The sequence below is a fragment of the Acromyrmex echinatior genome, chromosome 5, assembly GCF_024713525.1.
Source record: "Acromyrmex echinatior isolate Ae372 chromosome 5, ASM2471352v2, whole genome shotgun sequence".
NCBI lineage: Eukaryota > Metazoa > Arthropoda > Insecta > Hymenoptera > Formicidae > Acromyrmex > Acromyrmex echinatior.
The window spans coordinates 15,438,128-15,455,803 of NC_141856.1; the positions used below are offsets into that span (position 1 = coordinate 15,438,128).

At 38.4% G+C, this 17,676-nt stretch overlaps 1 protein-coding gene and 1 long non-coding RNA gene across 3 annotated transcripts in view; both read right to left on the reverse strand.

The window, feature by feature from the left end:
- Positions 1 to 17,676, reverse strand: part of LOC147909831 (uncharacterized) — a 371,480-nt gene that overhangs the window by 262,180 nt on the left and 91,624 nt on the right. The window lies entirely within an intron of this gene.
- On the reverse strand, positions 6,898 to 11,299 carry LOC105151348 (uncharacterized). Its single transcript, XM_011065021.2, has 2 exons — positions 10,756 to 11,299; positions 6,898 to 10,078 (listed from the first exon to the last, which is right to left on the reverse strand). The coding sequence occupies exons 1-2, from the start codon at positions 10,877 to 10,879 to the stop codon at positions 8,655 to 8,657; spliced, it is 1,548 nt and encodes a 515-aa protein (XP_011063323.2). The 5' UTR covers positions 10,880 to 11,299; the 3' UTR covers positions 6,898 to 8,654.

A 17,676-nucleotide genomic window follows, 5' to 3' on the forward strand; every position in this document is an offset into this window, starting at 1 on the left:
ATGTCTCTCACGAGCAGTGACGCAGGCTCGTTAAGATTCGAAACGCCGAACTGGTCTCAGACACGATCTATATAGATAATTAAAACCCGAATCTTCGATTACGTTCGCGTGCGTTACGTGCGCTTACGTAAGCAGGTTGCAAAGTGACGTGCAGTAAGTCGCCGATCTTAACCCGTAACTGATTATAGCTCTGCTGTATTCGGTTGTTATATTACGCTTTATTTATTATTATTGGATGACTAAAAAAAATTAGACTGTTTACTTAAGACTATTTACTTAAGACTATTTAAGCACACAGGAAAACTATTCTTGTTTTAATTTACAAGCGAAAAATTTATTTTTTCAGTAAAAATAAATATTATCGTTATTTAGAGAAAGACGAAAAAAAGAGAACATTTTTTGGAAAAATCTGCTCACGTGTATTCTATTTTAACTTATTATTGAAAGTAATAATTTAATTTTTCAATGTTTTTTTATACACTTACATGTTTATAGTAAATTAAAAATAGATTTTGTGTGCGCATATATTTAAATGATTAATTTTCGCGATGAGTAAGGATCTGTAATTAGGAATGGTGGGAAGATATAAGGAATGCAGGATCACAGGATGTGCATTCTATAAGGTAAAACGGGATTTTAATGACACATGTATGTCATCTTGTGTACTAATGCTGGTATATTCATCAGTTTAGAATGAGTGGCGTCACACAGACCCGAGAAAGTAATTAATTTCGACACTGATTAATTCCTAGAAATTACTAGTTTCTTTCAGAGAGATCAGACGGTGAACAGCCATTTCCTCACCTGGCTAGCTTGCAACGACAGGTAGCAGATTTCACCCTTTCAAGACGCACCCCGTATTTCCGTAACACCTTTTTGTAGCTAAAATGACAGGTGGTTACCGCGCGACATTTTGAAAAATATCCGACCGTTCTTTTTTTATTTATTACAAGATATACAACATACATTTCACACATATGAATTCATTAAATGTATACATATATAACAACCGATAGGTTACATAATTTTATTTAGCGTTTAGCGCCACACAATAAAACAAATAATTCATTATAATAAAATAAAAAATTCATTTGTGTTCAAACTGTTTTTTTAAATTTTTATTATGACTATATAAAAATTGAATGATAACGTTTATTCCTTGCATCTCTTGTATACTTTCGTGATTATCCTCGCTTATAATTTTCCCGAAAAGTCAAAGTGTACACCATTATCCCCAATTTCGCCGGTTTCTCGCCTCTGACATGATAATGGTGCATTGGGACGATCGTCAACCGAATCGAGGTTTACACATAGCGGTTTGTGAACGGTGGACCACCCACCAATGGATGTCAGCAGTGCCACACCTTGGATAATAACGCGTGGCGAATCGGTCGAGTTTGCTGATTTCCAACTGATGACTGGTTAGCATAATAACGATTTGATGATCATTGGGAGGAGGATCACATCCTGTCTGATCTCGCGTTCTCCTTTTTATGATTTTATTTCATTTATTGTTAATGGATAAACATTACTAATATTACTCAATATTACTACATTTATTATGTTGTTAGGTTTCTTGTAAAATTTCAGAAAGAAGAAATCATCAAATCTCAGAAAATGTATCTAAAGATCATATTAAGATAAGACCAAGAAGAAGATAAGAAAACGAGAAACAAGTGAAAATATTTTTTTTCTAAAAGGCAACCTGGAATGTATCCGTTTCATGCCCTTCGTTACGAGCACACAAAACCGTCATGTAACACATGGCCGAGACAAGTGTTGCACTTTATCATTCATCTCGTGTATGTTATGCATTCCAAGGCATTCTCTGCACAGACATTCTCAAAAATTCCACTACCAAGAACTTTCTTATGCAAGAAAACAAGAATGTCGAGAGACCAATTATCGTATAGTCTGAATTTTAACAAAGTAAAATTAAATAAAATAAATAAAAGTATCTACATTTAAAAATACAATTTTTGAAAATTGACAAAAATTACTCGTTATGATTTATCATCGTAAAAATATAATTAACAGACCAAAGTACTAAAACTGATGGAATTTACAAGAGAAATCAACACACATCTTATTTCACATCGGTCCGTTCTCTCAGAGTCTCACGAATTCTCCCGCCACGGACCTCTTCGTGAGACGTCGCGATAACATCTCGCGATTCAGGCCCCGAAACGACCGTTAAAGGATCATTAAGGCCGGCGTGAAAAGTGCGATAACGGCGATTCTTACGCGTGAGTAAATTCATACCCCAGTCAATTTAGATACAAGGTACAGGAGACTACGCAGATTGATTTAAGCTTCTTCGTAACTTTCTTAACAGCCAACGAACTAAAAATATCTGGACACGCGCTGCAGTTTTGCAAGGGAATCACCGATCTGGGCCTTAGAGACCTGCGGAATGGCAGGTGAAATCTGCCCGGGCTCGCCCGCGAGCCATATGTTGCGCACGCTACTTTAAGACCTGAAATAAGGCCCGGGTAACAGGTTGCTGCTGCCACGAAGCAGAGATTGTTTTGTCCGCGGCCTTAAAGGTCCTCCACGGACTAATGAGCTATTCTGCCAGTATATTGGCCCGATGCCTCGCGCCGCTTTTGATCGCCGCTACTGAAATGTAAGGCCCATTCGTTACTCGTATAGTGACTCGGATATTTTAGATTCCTAAATAGCTCACCGGCGTGAGATTTCACATTATGGATTCTTCGGCTTTTCCGGCAATTTAAAAAAATATTGTTATATGCGAGAGAATAAGAATAAAGTGATTATAGAAAGATAATTTATACGTTATATTGATTCAAATAGTGTAATTTAAAATAAAAAATTTTGGATTCATAATATTTTAGATTATCACTAAAAAAATTGAAAAATTATTTAAAAAATATTAAAAATTATTTAAAAATTATTTTAAAATAACAGATTGATGCTATGCGTCGAATAAATCAATATGATCAAGAATTTCTTTAAAAAATCTTTTGACCGCATTGCATTTAGATCGGCTAAGATATATTTAAAAAAAAAAAAGAGAGTGTGACAAAGTGTGTATCGAGGTTACGAATCAATATTAACGCAGTGATAGATACTTATAGTTGCTCTTTTTCATCTCATTATTTATCTGTCACGTTTTTCAATTGGTCTGCTTTTAGAATCGGCTCTTATCGAATACGATCTTTAAAGTGATCAAAAATACGGAACGAATTGATAATTAAATGATGACGGTGCAAAGCGCTTCTCTCGCTAATATTATAATTTCTCGTAAATTGATGATAATAGTTCAGCAGATTTAAGAAGAAATATGATACACATGACACCAATAATTTAGCATACATTAAAATTAACTACATACTTAATATCACTTAAATTTAAGAAGAAATATGATATACATGACATGCCAATAATTTAGCATAATGTTAACATTAACTTCATAAAATTATGCGGCGATGTAATAATTAACTAAAAACTTTATATTATATTCTCTCCGACCGTTCAATACTTATTCGGCTGGGGATCTTTCCAGCCGACTGAGAATTTCATGAGGGCGACGACTATATAATTCGTGCACGGATCGCCGCATCATCGACGATCACGCTTCTCGAAGAAGAAACGCACGAGCACTAACACACCTGGTGTAACCGGCAGTGGCGATTCTCGCTGACACAATGAGACACGTACCACCACGGAGTAAAGGGTTGCAAGAAGACGAGAGTCTTCCGGGAAGCGATGAAAGACTCTCGCTCCTTGGTCAGGTGTGCTGTACATCCTGAAGGAACGATCAGTTTTATACGAGGTCAACTTAGTTCTACAGCGATCGTGTCAAAGGTCGTGAGACCGTTACTGCTCAAACTCCCTTGCAAAAATCTTAGATCTACTTAGATCTTATGTTACATTTATAGATAATAAACAATTATATATAAAATAAATGCACACACAGGATAAAATAGCATTATTTTTATTAATTGTGTAAAATGCAGGATTTGTGAAAGTTTCAACTTCTACCTCAATAAATCAAATAAATAAAATCATAACACATTTTTATTTCACGCGTAAATAAAGTCTGACAATTTGAAAATCCTTTGACACGTCAACCGGTAGATTTTATTATTAACCTGTGAACATAATTTCACCAAAGTCGTGGATCTACAGCTCTTACGAGACAGTAGGTAGTTTTTGCCGATAATGGCCGGCCTCGACCCCCTTCGCTTTGTGCCGAAAAACCTCATAGCTGACGTTCCATTCTTAGCGCGGCCCATACGACGTTGCGACCTTTTGTCACCGCGCGGTCGCTTTTCTCTCGCAAAAGTCTTTGCATAGTGCAAAGCCTCGATGCTATATACAAACGAAGAATGGAACCTTTTACCCCAGCGTTTTATGTGTGTATATATATCCGTTCCGAGGCACCTGTTCGATCGGACCGGTCGCCATAAAAGCCCAGCGGCTAAGGTAGCGTTTGCTTCCACACTTTCTTGCTTGCGCGAGCGTTTCTACGTGAGTGTGTATACACAGTGCGGTCTGCGAGGGCCGGTACTCGAAAATGGCGCGTGCACCTGTCGTGCCGAGCGAAAGGACGTCGTTCAATGGGCCGTCATACATAATTATAGTCATAGTGGCGACTAACTACACAACGAGACCACAAGTGTAAATCGTTTAGATTTGAATAACCGCGAGTACAGCGCGAGCTTGCTATCCCCTCATTATGACTATAATTCACCGTTAATCCTCTTTAAATATCCAGATTACTATATTAAAGGAACGATGGAAGAAGATTTAATTCTGCTTTTACTTTAATAAGCTATCCTGCTATCGCGTATCAACTTTTATAGGAAAGCCATTACAATGGCACTGAAAAATGCCATATTTCGAGGTAAGGAATACAATGAAAAATAACAAATTATAATAAATTACTCAAGAAAAAGTTGTAAAATTTAAGAAATAGATCCCGTCCTTTAAAGGTTAAATAATATTGTGAAATAATTAAATGAAACACGTGTTGCGCATTGATGAATTTTACTCTTGAAACACGTCGATTAAACGCATGTTTGCCTCGCAGGTCGACTCATATATTACCAATGCAACAATGTCAGGAGGGCAAGCGAGATCGCGGCACCGATCTCGGATATCCATATGGGCGAGTCGGCCGAACAAAAAGCTCGATTGGAGCCACCGATTGAATCGGCGGCGCGTATGTTAAAGGCGCGTGGGATTTAATACGCGGTGCAGGTAGCCCGTTTAGCCCGGGCGAAATGAATTGAACGTCGCGTTTCCATCGCGCGTGTTTGCTCGCCATATGTTGTTTGCCCCGCTAAAAGAGCTTTGTGTTGGCGTTACACGCCTGTGAATGTATGAATGAACGCAACGCGCAACGGCAAAAGATACTCTCACGCGCGGTCGCGACACGGAACGGTCTCTCGATTCTTTATTGTGTGAAGAAATTGGATAACCTGCCGGATAATCCGCGCGTATTCACGCTGACGCGAGTCAACGCGTGTCGATTAGCCTTCGTGAGATACTAAAGGCGAGCTCTGTCATAACCGGAAGACGCGATTAACACGTTGAATGCCGTGCGAATTGCAAAGCAACGTGGATTAACTTCGCTTTAACGCAACTAGATTTCATTATTATTATTATTATATTGTAAAGAAAGAACAGCTTTGCTAAATATTTAGCTAGATATACAGATCTGAATGTAATTTTGTTGGATTATACAAATTATGTAGGACGCTCAAGCTAAAATGTCAAAAATTTTTCCTCATTATTTGATGACACAACAAAATTATTTTCAGATCTGTATCTAGCTAAATTTTTACTTCAGCAAAAATCGTTTTTCCCATATATGCAAAACTGCAAAAAATACAAGTGTTGTAAGAATATATATTTGTTCGGATTGCGGAGAGAATTGTGAAACGTATTGTATAATTTTGCTATTCTAATGATTTATCATAAAATTCTCGGTATTTTTCTTAAGACATTTAATTTATTCCAGTCCTGATTCGAGAAGCATTTCATACACACGCTCAGCGATCTGGAAGATTGATAAATCTCGCTTCGATAAATCGATGAAAGGATCTGAAATTTCCTATTCGTCGCATGATTGATCTCGACCACCCAGAGACAGAGCTGTATAGCAATGAATAAACGGCGGCACTTGGAAGATATACGCGTGAACTGTGCGGAAAGGACTCTTTTTACAATCGCGAACAATCGTTCTCGGCGGAACGGCAATTGCGCAAACAACAATGAGTACGATTATGGGAAGGTGTTGATGAATGCGATATAAGTATCGCGGCTTATCGAAACTGTCGATAGATTTGTTCGCCACGTTGCAGCGCATTTTCTGTCACTTTCATACGTTATTACGTCCACGTGTGCAATGAAATACTTGATCTACCGTACGTCTCAAATCGAATCCAATCGATTCGTCTCGAACCAAATACGAACATCGACAATTACTTTTATCGAGGAGACTTCCTTCTGCCTAATGTTCTCTGACAAGCGAATAATCGACGCCCAATTGATTGCTCGAAGAGATTATTAAACTTATGCGAGCATTAAAAGATAAAATGTGTGATTATACGAGTCTTCAAAATCGTCTCGTATCGTTGTGACAGCGAGCCTCATCTTTTTATACGATCTAAATATATACGCTGTAACAATAATTGATAATCAAAATTCAGCAGTTATGTAAAAGTCTTCGTAATTAATGTCTTATATAATACATATTCGTGAAAAAATTTAAATGTAGTAAGATTTTATTCATAAGAATTCTTGAGGAAAAGAGGACACTGAATTATTATGCCAGAGGAAGCATAGTGGGGAAAACAAAAGAGGTAAAGATTAATAGATTTTAGAAAAAAAGAAAAAAAGAAATTAACACATGATAGAAAGGGGAAATTTAAAATTTAAAATCCATGTAATTTATTTCGTATAAAATATCTCTATACATAGGCAATATCTGTATTTCGTAGTAGAGTTTATTTTCTTTACAAAACTAGGAATAGTGGTACTCATCTGAGCCATGCTGCTAATTACATGCACGATAAAAGGTAAAAGTACGCAACGATGGCTCATTCTAACATCTACCTCTCTCTTTCTCTCTACATATATATCTTTCAATAATCATAACGAGTCTTTTGTTCTTCTGCGTATAATACAATGACTAGTTTGTTTAAGAAACTTACGGTGAGAATTTGCGATATGCAAAATACAGAAAATGATAATGCGACGTCGTATGAAGCCGAGATCTCATCCTTTTTCACGCGTTAAATTCTCTTCTTCTTTTCGATTCAGTTGCCCGATGCAGGCAAATTATAATACTTGTATTGTACGTATTTTACTCGCTAACCGTTAAGCTCTAAACTATGTACAATTCGCGTGTTAACGCGTGCGAGCGCGCGAATGAGATTCCATCCCGGCGCGACGCGCACGTAGCGCTTTCGCGAATGGCACTTTGGTGCATCGCAGCGTGACAATTTTTGCGAAATTTTATTTTCCAAATTCACGTCGATCATACTTGAAATGCACCCTATTTTTGAAAATATTCAATTTCCTTAAATATTCTCACAAAGTTCCGCTTTTATTTCTCTGTTTTATTTCAGTAATTAATATAAATAAGTTTCGATCGAATCACGAATATAAATAATGCTCGGATGCGCTCGCACGCCGACAAAAGAAACGAAATATAACTCAGAAAAAAAAATGTGCAAATCGTCCTATTTCTCCATCTTTTCGTTTTATGATCGCGTTTTATGTGCTCGAGTGCATTAGAAAATGAAAAAAAAATGGCATGAAACATAAAAAAAAATGGCACAGCAGTTTCACGGGACCGCATCACGCGGGCATAATCGAGCATTTTTTTGTATTTGATATTTCTCACGTGCTCGGAGCGACGTGATCGATCTCTCGGAAGGACGAAATAATCTCTAAGTACTATTATATCGCATACATACAAAATGAGTTACAAAATTATTTATCTCTTAATTGCAGATCTCAAACGATTGTTATTCTTTCTGGAATTTTTGTGGGATATATATGTCTGTTTATACATTTTTTAAATAGTAATAAATAGATAAAAATTTATAGTTTCGTCTACAAATAAAATTTGAAATTAACAAAAATTCAGCAATTAAAAGAAAAATATTTTGTACCATTGTCGTATACTCGTACATCGATATTTACAGCGAAGGTTAATAAACAAACAAAACCAACTCTCATGAAACTTTTCGAGATATTGTCTGACGAGTCGACGTTTTAATAATCCGCGTTCGATTCAATCGAGCAGTATACTTAACGAAAATGTATGGAGTTGTGAACTTTTTCATCACTGTTACAATGTTTAAAATTAAAATGATAAAATTTAATAACTTCTTTTTAAAATCAAAATTAATTTAAAGTTGAAAAAAGAATTTTTGCATCAATTAAACATGCAACTCTTCAGAAAATATTTTATAAGCAAAAACTTTAGTTTCTTTAAAGATCACTTTCCTGGAAGGATACAGTCTGATGGCGAAAAGATTAATCGATACTTCGCGAGCGAATCACCAAGATACCGGACTTCACTTACTCGACATTTGTACTGCATTCTAAGGCACTTTGAGACCACGAAATAAAAACGGGCGACATTTGTCATTGGGTCACAGAAACGCGAAACTTTAGCAAGAATAGCCGACTGACACCGGCACGCCGGGACAGCCGCCATCCTGATGCTTCGTAAGCAATGACATCCTGCTGAATGTCTTGCTACACCTGTCGCAGGAGTACTTTTTGACGTCGCTATGGGTCTGCAGGTGAGCCCTGAGGTTGCTCCTATCGGCGAATGCGCGATTGCAGTGTTGACATCGGAATGGCTTCTCGCCGGTATGCGTCCGGATATGACCCTGAAGCAACCACGGTCTGGAGAATGCCTTGCCACACGTATGGCATTTGCAGGGCAGCGTGTGCGTTCGAATGTGCATTTTCAGTGCGCCCAAACTGACATATACCTTTGAGCAGAATTTGCACGAGAAGGACTTCTTTACCTGGCCTTGAGTAGCCACGCAGTGAAACTGCTGGTGCTTCGACAAGCCAGAAAATGTCGAGTACGATTTGGGGCAATTTTTGCATGTATACTTGGATGTCGCGTTCGAGGAAGTATTGGCATTGGTGCTCGGACTGCCTTTCTCTATTTTCGTGTTCATGATAATGCTGCTCCCAGCGGACGTGCTGCCAGCGGACGATCGGCCGCTGTCACTGCTGGGCGAGGAGAGATCTTCTGGCGTTACGGGAGGTGGAGATCGTAGAGAACCGGAACCCACGGAACTCGTAGGAGACAAACCACAATGATCCGGGCTACTCCAGTGAGGATAGCTCCTGGCGATGGGCCGTTGGATCGTCGAGCAAGTCAATGCACCATGAGGCGGTGGCGAAACTGACGAATGATGTTCTGGAGAGGAGTGCGGATATGCCGATACCGGGTATGACGAATACAATTCCGCTCCAGGATAGCGATGATAGGCAGGAGGAGCGTATGGCAAATAATGCGACGGATACAGTGGACTCGTGCGAGTCCAGGCTGGCGGATAATGGGGCAGAGGCTCCATCAGGGAGTTTAGATTCAACGGCTCCAGGGGTGCTTTGCTCGCCGTAAAATGCAACGGTGCTGATGTCGCCGTCACACCCGCCGTCGGTGTCGTCGTGGAATCGTCATTATGCTGGATCACTTCAACTCGCCCTTTCTTCACCAATGAATTATGGGTTGGCGCAATTCCTGCTGGCGGCGTGATAGTCTTGGCCGGATAGTGATGATGATAGTAATGTAACTGATGGACATAGTGCATCGCATGGTGAGTCGTCGGTGAGGATGGCTCTATCGGCAAAGGTGGAGGAGATGTCTTAAAAATCGGAGGTGGCATCCTGCTGGACGCGCGTTCCTGTGATTCTGATTGTTGTGGCTGTTGTTGTTGTTGTTGTTGTTGTTGCTGTTGTTGCTGTTGCTGATGAGGACTATGACGATCCGCGGTTCTACTGAGATCCTCGGGCTTCGTGCTGAGGTTCTCAGGTTCAGGAATATCATCTACTCCTACATCTATTATTTCTTCTGCACAAACAAGAGACACACGTTCACATACACATGCTAAAGGATATCAAAATATAAAATATAAAGAAAATAAAATAAAAATTTCGAAGTAATAAAGTTTATAAATATTTTCCTGATATTTTAGTTTTAATGACTTAACTTAAAAAAAAAAAAGAATTGATCATGAGTCATATATTTACTTCATTATTGCTTTGAGAAATATTCATTACAATAAACTATATCATATTGATAAATTTTCTCTTTACATCTTTTTTCTTCAACTTTTACATTTCACTTTTTTGTTTTCATACGTTCTTCACACATTTGTTGTATTTAAATTTTGCATAATTATATATATATATATATATATATATATATATATATATATGTGTGTATTTAACTATTATATTAAATAAATAAATAGATGTTATATTAGAATAATAATTTAGGAACTTTATTAATAATAACAAAATATCCAAAATATATATTCAAAGTTACATATTTATCTATCTTCTCTGTTATTCTATATTCTCGTATCTACCTACAATTAGTTTGATCTATAAAAATGAATGAATCAAAAGCAATATATAAAGCAAATATATGCTTAAAGACAAAAAAGTAAAGTATGAATTTGAATTTTGCATGAAAATAATTTTCGAAAAGATTTGTGATAATAATAAAATAAAAAATTTTGAAACCTTTAATTGCTTCGGGAACTTCTTCTTCATCCTCGGATGGGTAATAAAACGGCCGCTTCTTTAACGGGCAATGACTGTAATTGTAATTCTTCTTCATGAAGCTCGGCATCTCGTCGATAAGCATTTTGGCACTGTTTCGATATTGCGTAAAGGCACTTGAAACGTTTTTCTGATTTATTGATGCTATGCCACTGCGAAGACGCTTATACCATCATTCTTTACATATAAATATCCGTCATTTAGAATGTTAATCCAATAATCACAGCCTTGCCGAAATCTTGCAAGGCAATAATGGCAATGTCACTGCACTGTTATTTCACACATAAGTCATAAGAGTCTTTTTTTCTTCAAAAGAAGAAACGGCACTTCGATCTTCCTTCAAAGAGTAATAAGATTAATCTTCACCACACGCTTATCCGAATACAACTGACCGATTGAGAGATACTCGGATAAATCTTGACTCGCGTGAAACACGAAAGAGAAATGCAAGGAATGTTCTATAGTGACTACAGCTCAGAACGTTATGGCTGCAAGCCGGTCTCTGACTGGCAGGGGGTTGTGTCAGGGCCTCTTATAACAGGTCGCCCCACCAATGAATTGCAGGTGGCCCGCACGTGCTGCCGAGCCAATACGGGCCCGCGGGCCCCTCGTTACTTGCCAATGGGGGACGGACGGTCGCGGGCCACCAGCCAATCGACCAGGGATATGTTCCACCAATTGTCCCCCACCATCAGCAGACAACGGCGGGAGGTGCAGGATGTTCGTGAGTGCAACGCGATAGTCCGCTACGCTCTACGTCCTTCCCTTTTCATTCCTACCACCGTTTCTTTCTCTCTTTCTCCCCCCCCCCTCTCTCCTCTCTCTCTCTCTCACACACATACACACACGCTCCACAAATTTCAATGTGTGCATACTATGTTATTCTGAAGGAGCAGATGCTGTGACCCTTCTTAGGAGACCCTCTCCACACGCGCATACACACATGTAACAAGGATTCGCGTTCGCGCGCGCGCGTACGGGTACATTAGACCCCCCCTCCCCTCTCCCCCCTCCGCGCGAGAGAGCTCGGCGACTCACATTTTTTATTCGAATTTCCGTTCGGCCTACCTGAACTCCGTTCTTTCTCTCGCTCTTTGTGCGAGAGTGGTTGTCGCGTCGGCTGTTTTGTGCCCCTACCTGATATGCGCGTATTGCGTCTCTCGCGTATGCGAGCGTGTACCACGCGTGTGTATATGTGCGAGCGCTGCAATCCACCTCTTGTTCCCCTTCTGAATTTCACCCCCTCTTCCGCGTCGACCCACGTTTGCCAGCCCGAACGTGTAACGGTCGTGTCGCGTGCCACAGCATCGCCCACGCGCGCTCGAAACCTACACACGCGCGTGCGTCTCTGAGCATGTGCACTGGGGCACGCGTACTCGCGCGAGCACCCCGTCCCCCTCTCCCCCCCCCCCTCCGGTCATACGTGAATGGCAGATTCACGTTAGATTGCCTGTTATTTTTGCGCGAATGGAAAAGCACGCGGCATTCTATTTGAGAGTCCGTCACGTGACTGGCGCGCACAAAAAAAAACGGTAACGTTCTTCGACTATGTTCTTCTGTTTGTCCTCGACGTAGGTAAAGACTTCTTTGATTTCCCACATCGATTCACATTCTTTTTTCTCCCTTTGTAATTCATACAAAGATAAGATAAGATTTTAATATAGATGTTTTCTTTACGCATGATGTTCAAATTCTTTATAGTTATCGTCATAAATTTATACATGACTGTTTTCTAACACTTCATAAAAAAAGTAGCAGTGTGTTTTTTCTTCGAAAAGAACAAAGAGAAGTAATTTACAAATAAAAGTATCCATAATTGTGAAATCCTTCAGTCGCACAATGAAAATTCAATGAGTTTCAAATTCTAAAGTGAAATAAAATCATAAAACATTTCTTCACAATTATGAGCAGGATTATCAGCAGTGAAATGAAATCATTCGTATTAACCGATCATGAAACGATAATCGCGACGAGAGATCGGTATAGCCACGAATCGGCTAGGAAACGAAAGCGAACCGATTTTTGACATAACACCCTTGTATTTGTCATCATAAACTGTTTATTCGCATAAAGCTCTATTCTTTCGCTAGTTTACTAACGTGCGTGCGATCGATCAATATTATTTCATAATAAAGGAGAAACGTCATACACAAAAGATCGAAGCGAGAGAGGAAAAGGCGTCGTACGTGCGAACTGACAGAATTTCATGATAAAATCTCGGTAACCGATACGCTACAGGCGCGCGTGTTATTAACCGTTTGTCTCGACAGGAGAAACGTCCTCGCTACCGTCGATATACATATATTTACACTCGCTTCGCTTTGCATTACAATATCAATATTGCACGCAATGACCACGCGCGACGCATTTCACTTCGCTTAACGGCACATTCCAAATGCGGCACGCGCACAGTACGTTGAACTTGAAACGATTCTGCAGTTTCTATACATCGATAATAACGGCGATTATGACATATTGCAATTTTATTATGTAAAAAATGTGTAAATTGAGGTCGAGCTTCTGAAAATATTATTCCATGAAATATCAACTAATTTCTATCAATATACAATAGATTAACTTTAATTAATATCGATTTGTTATCTTGTTATATTTAATTAATCTCGGTTTAACTTACTTTTTATTTTTCTCTTATTTTAATGGTAAGAATTAAAGAAACATAAAAGTAAATTAAACCAAAAATCTGTTTTTTATTCTTGCATTTTTTATTCTTTGAACTCGTGCACACGATGCAATAAGTTGAAATGAAACAAACGTATATTTGTACCGGCCGAGTACAGAGAGTAAAGAAATAAAGAACAGACCTCAAGATTAAAGTTAATATACTTTGATAGAAATGAGCGTAAGACAATTTATCCAACGGTTTTCTAAATTCTGAATATACAAGACGTTCGGAAAGTCTCAAGAATGAATATATCTATCGCAATAAAAATTTCGTAAAAATTATAAATAATCTTACAGAACTTTTATTCCATTAATTACATGTCAATTAATCAAACACTCGCTATTTAAAGATAAGTCAAGTTATTATCATACATGCCCGACGTATTGACTGAACCGATCCAGTCGGTTGTTGTACGCACTGCAAATTTATACGATCGTTAGTCAAGACAGAATTCGATTCGCTCACCGATAAGCGGAGCAGCCACGATCCTGAAGAAACTATTTACTGGCAACATAACAGCGCGAATCACTCGTTGTTGTCTCCTTACCTGCTGCCACGCTTATCTCATCGACACCCACGAATACAACGTCAAGTATACATACATATATCGAGTGCGTACCGATGCACTACCGACGATCAAAGGGAATGCAATAAATGCGCACTGCTCGGTGCACTGACTTCGACCTCGGGCGGATCGTGATCCCAGTTAATTTCAAGACCATATCGTGCCATTCAGTACCTTTCGCTTATATCATGAAAATGAGAAACGGTAATTTCTACGATTTAATTAAACTCTCGCCTCAGATAAATAATTGTCTGTCACAATTCATTAAGAGAGATTTACAGCTTTGAATAAAGATAATATCCTTAACTGATATTTAATTTATTATCACAAGGCTTAATGAAAATATAACAGCTGTACGTCTAAAGCACATTTCTCTCACTATTCCTTGACCTGTGATCCCGAGGACAGATGATTTTAATTTACAATCTGCGGCCGTCCTATCGTCGTGGCCTACCTGCCGTTTCTGATGCATCGCATTAAATTAAAAGCCACAATCTTCTCTCTTGTTGTCACGCAAATATACACGAAGGGGTCGATCGACGTTTTCTTCTCATGGCGGTTTACGAGGAAACGTGCACCCTACGGTTGCCTCCATCTCAACACACATCTCGAAAACTCAAAACAGAAAGAGAGAATGAGAGAAAGAGATACCGAGAATGAATCGTGCACCGGTCGTCGACGAATCATCTACCTGCACATAAAGACGCCCTTCCACGCGGTTATCTGTCTCTTCTGCAGACAACCCTTTCTCGTCGTTCTAGATCAGCGAGAGTAAGAAGGAAAAAAAGCAAGAGAGGATCGAGAGAACCTGCATTTTATCCGGTTATTCCGGTAGCTACCGGTGGCGGTTCCGGCCAAAGAATTCCGCTTCTTTCTTCCTACCTTCGTTACGTGGCGGATAAATTATACGGAATACTGGGCGCGCTAAGTTACTCCGATTTTGTTTGTCGACGTAGGATGTCCCGTGCGTGTGAATCCCGACGAGGGAACAACCCGGCGCCCTTCACGCCGATACCACGGGTAATCGCGCGTTCGCGCAGGTTGCTGCGAAAAGATTCTTTATACGCGCGTAGATAGAAGCAGGTCCCATTGGCACCGCGCCCGCCGCGTTCGTCGGTTATGTTGTTGCGCCGCAATGGCGAACCATTTCCGCCCTACTGCGAAAAAAAAATTACAAATACAGTTATGAAAAGGCAGGTTGAGATCGGCAGCGGATTTTATTAATCATTTTAATACATGTGATTTGGTGATTGCTTTTTTACACTGAGAAAAAGTCGAAATATTCACAAGCGAATGTTATGTGTTTTCTTCGATATTTATTAGTTATACAAAAATTTAACTGTGATGACGAAATATATATTTCTATGATATATCTCATTAATTAGAAAAACAAAAAATAGATGGTTTATTTGTTGGAACAACATTTGATTTCGCCGTATTTACGGAAGGATTTGTTTCAGCGAAGTAAACATTATATCTCACAAATAAATTTTTTAATATCTCTTTTTCTTAGTATAAATTTTTATATGATTTTTGGACTTTTCATCATTTTGCAGAACTAAGAAATTTGATGTCGGTTCAAACTTCAATCTTTTATTGCCTCCTTCCGTTTGTAATGTAATGTAATCGATCGGTGGATAACCGCAATTGTGAACAAAATTTGTAGGGGAGAATTAACGCTCGCTTCGAAGATAGATACATCTTAGCCAAGTGTATACTTATAGACGACCGTTTATGATCGGGTTCCTCGTACGATTCTTGTTTTCCCGCTCAAAGTGGTAAATTACATGTTACAGCCGAGGAAATGAAAGGTGTGACTCTTCGACCCTTGACGAGATACCCGATGCGCGACGTTACGATTCCCCGGAACTTTTAACCAGTTCACGCGCGCATGCTGTTAACCCGTTGCGATCCGGGCCCGTTCGAATAAATCTGTATAATTATTACGACGCGCACAGAGAACTTATATGTGTGTACCGGGTGGCCGCCCCACTGGAAGGTAGCCCCATCGGAAGGAAGCTGGTTTATTTTTTTGTTGTGCCGCCTCGAGGGGCGCCCCATCGCTTCACCTTTGAAACACCTGGCTATTACCGCTGGAACACTTTATACATGTGTGTGCGCCACCATATGCGACCGGCCCCACCGAGACTAGCTACGTAGACCCATTTTTGGGGCCCGTGGATCCTCACACGTGTGTGCCAGGTATCCTCGGAAGAGGGGAGGGAGGGAGGAATCGAAGGGGCTTTGTACTTCTTCTCGCATCAAAGCTGGTATCAAACTAGTCGCCTCGATAGTTAAATTTTCCAAGTTTGAGACACTTCTTAAATACAATCACTTCATATTAAATTCATGTTCCATTTTACTCTGTTCAACTTGAACAAATATCTGTTAAATTTATTCATCGGCGCAATGTTGCCTAAAAGTCCTATTTTTTTAAAGTTATGATATTTTCGAATTTTTTATGAGAAAATGTTAAAATTAATAAATGTTAATTTAAATAATATATAAGAAAAATTAAAAAATATAATTAATTTTCTTATAATAAAAACAGTAAAATATTTATGGATTTTGTTTTGATCATTAAAATTCAAAAAATTTCAAACTGTTTGAAGAAGAAAAGGACTCTATTAATTAGAATGAATTAAAATTCTAAAAATGAAATTCTAATTTCACAGCGCGATGAATTTAATAAAGAAATCTCGACATTTTAGACACATTGTATGACGAAGCTTTTTAAACAGTCTGTAAGGCGAGGTTTTGCTAGCCTTTTACCTTTGATCTCGTTCCATTCATCGCAGAAATGGACACCACCGCAATACAGGTGTACGCTTCTCGAAGTATCAAAAGTTTGGGATTGGCGTTCAAAGTGGAGCAATTCAGAAAATAAGACCATTACACAACGGGGTGCATCGAGGTGCATCGACGCATTGAGAACTGCATATCAGCGGACAAACGAAATTGGAGTGGTGTGCGAATGGGTTGGTTTCGTTCGAGCGGTTCGAATAGCTGACCTTATTAAACATTTTACAATTCTTTATTGCAATTCTATTATTATTTTTTATGAGATAAACCATAAAAATACTTATGACTTACGTAACTTGGCTAAATTATTATTAATTTTTCAAAAAAAAAATAGTTGCAAATATAAAAAAATATTTTGTAATTAGAAAATATTAACAATATCAGTTAAATCATTTTTATAATTCTTAAATATTACAGTCTTATCGTAGTTAATTTCTTTAATTTGCAAATACAATTCGATGAATAAAGTTAAATATATACAGACGAGTTCCTAAAAGTCAAACTAAAATATTATAATATCGAAATAGTATAAACAAAACATAACAAAAAGAAGGAAAATAAAAACAAAAAAGTCTCTTACAGAAAATCGATAGAAAGTCAAAACACGAACAAATTTATCACTCAGATATTGAAAATAATTATAATAAAATTTCATATACTGATTGTGAATTAAACTTATAATTTATTCAAATATGTTCTTTGTATTCTTCAAAATGATAAAAAGATATCTACAGTATATCGCAAGGTACAAAGGTATGACTATGTATAAGAGATAAAAAACGCAAAAAAAAAATACTTAGTGAAACTCAAAAAGAAAGAGTAGAAAGTCTGA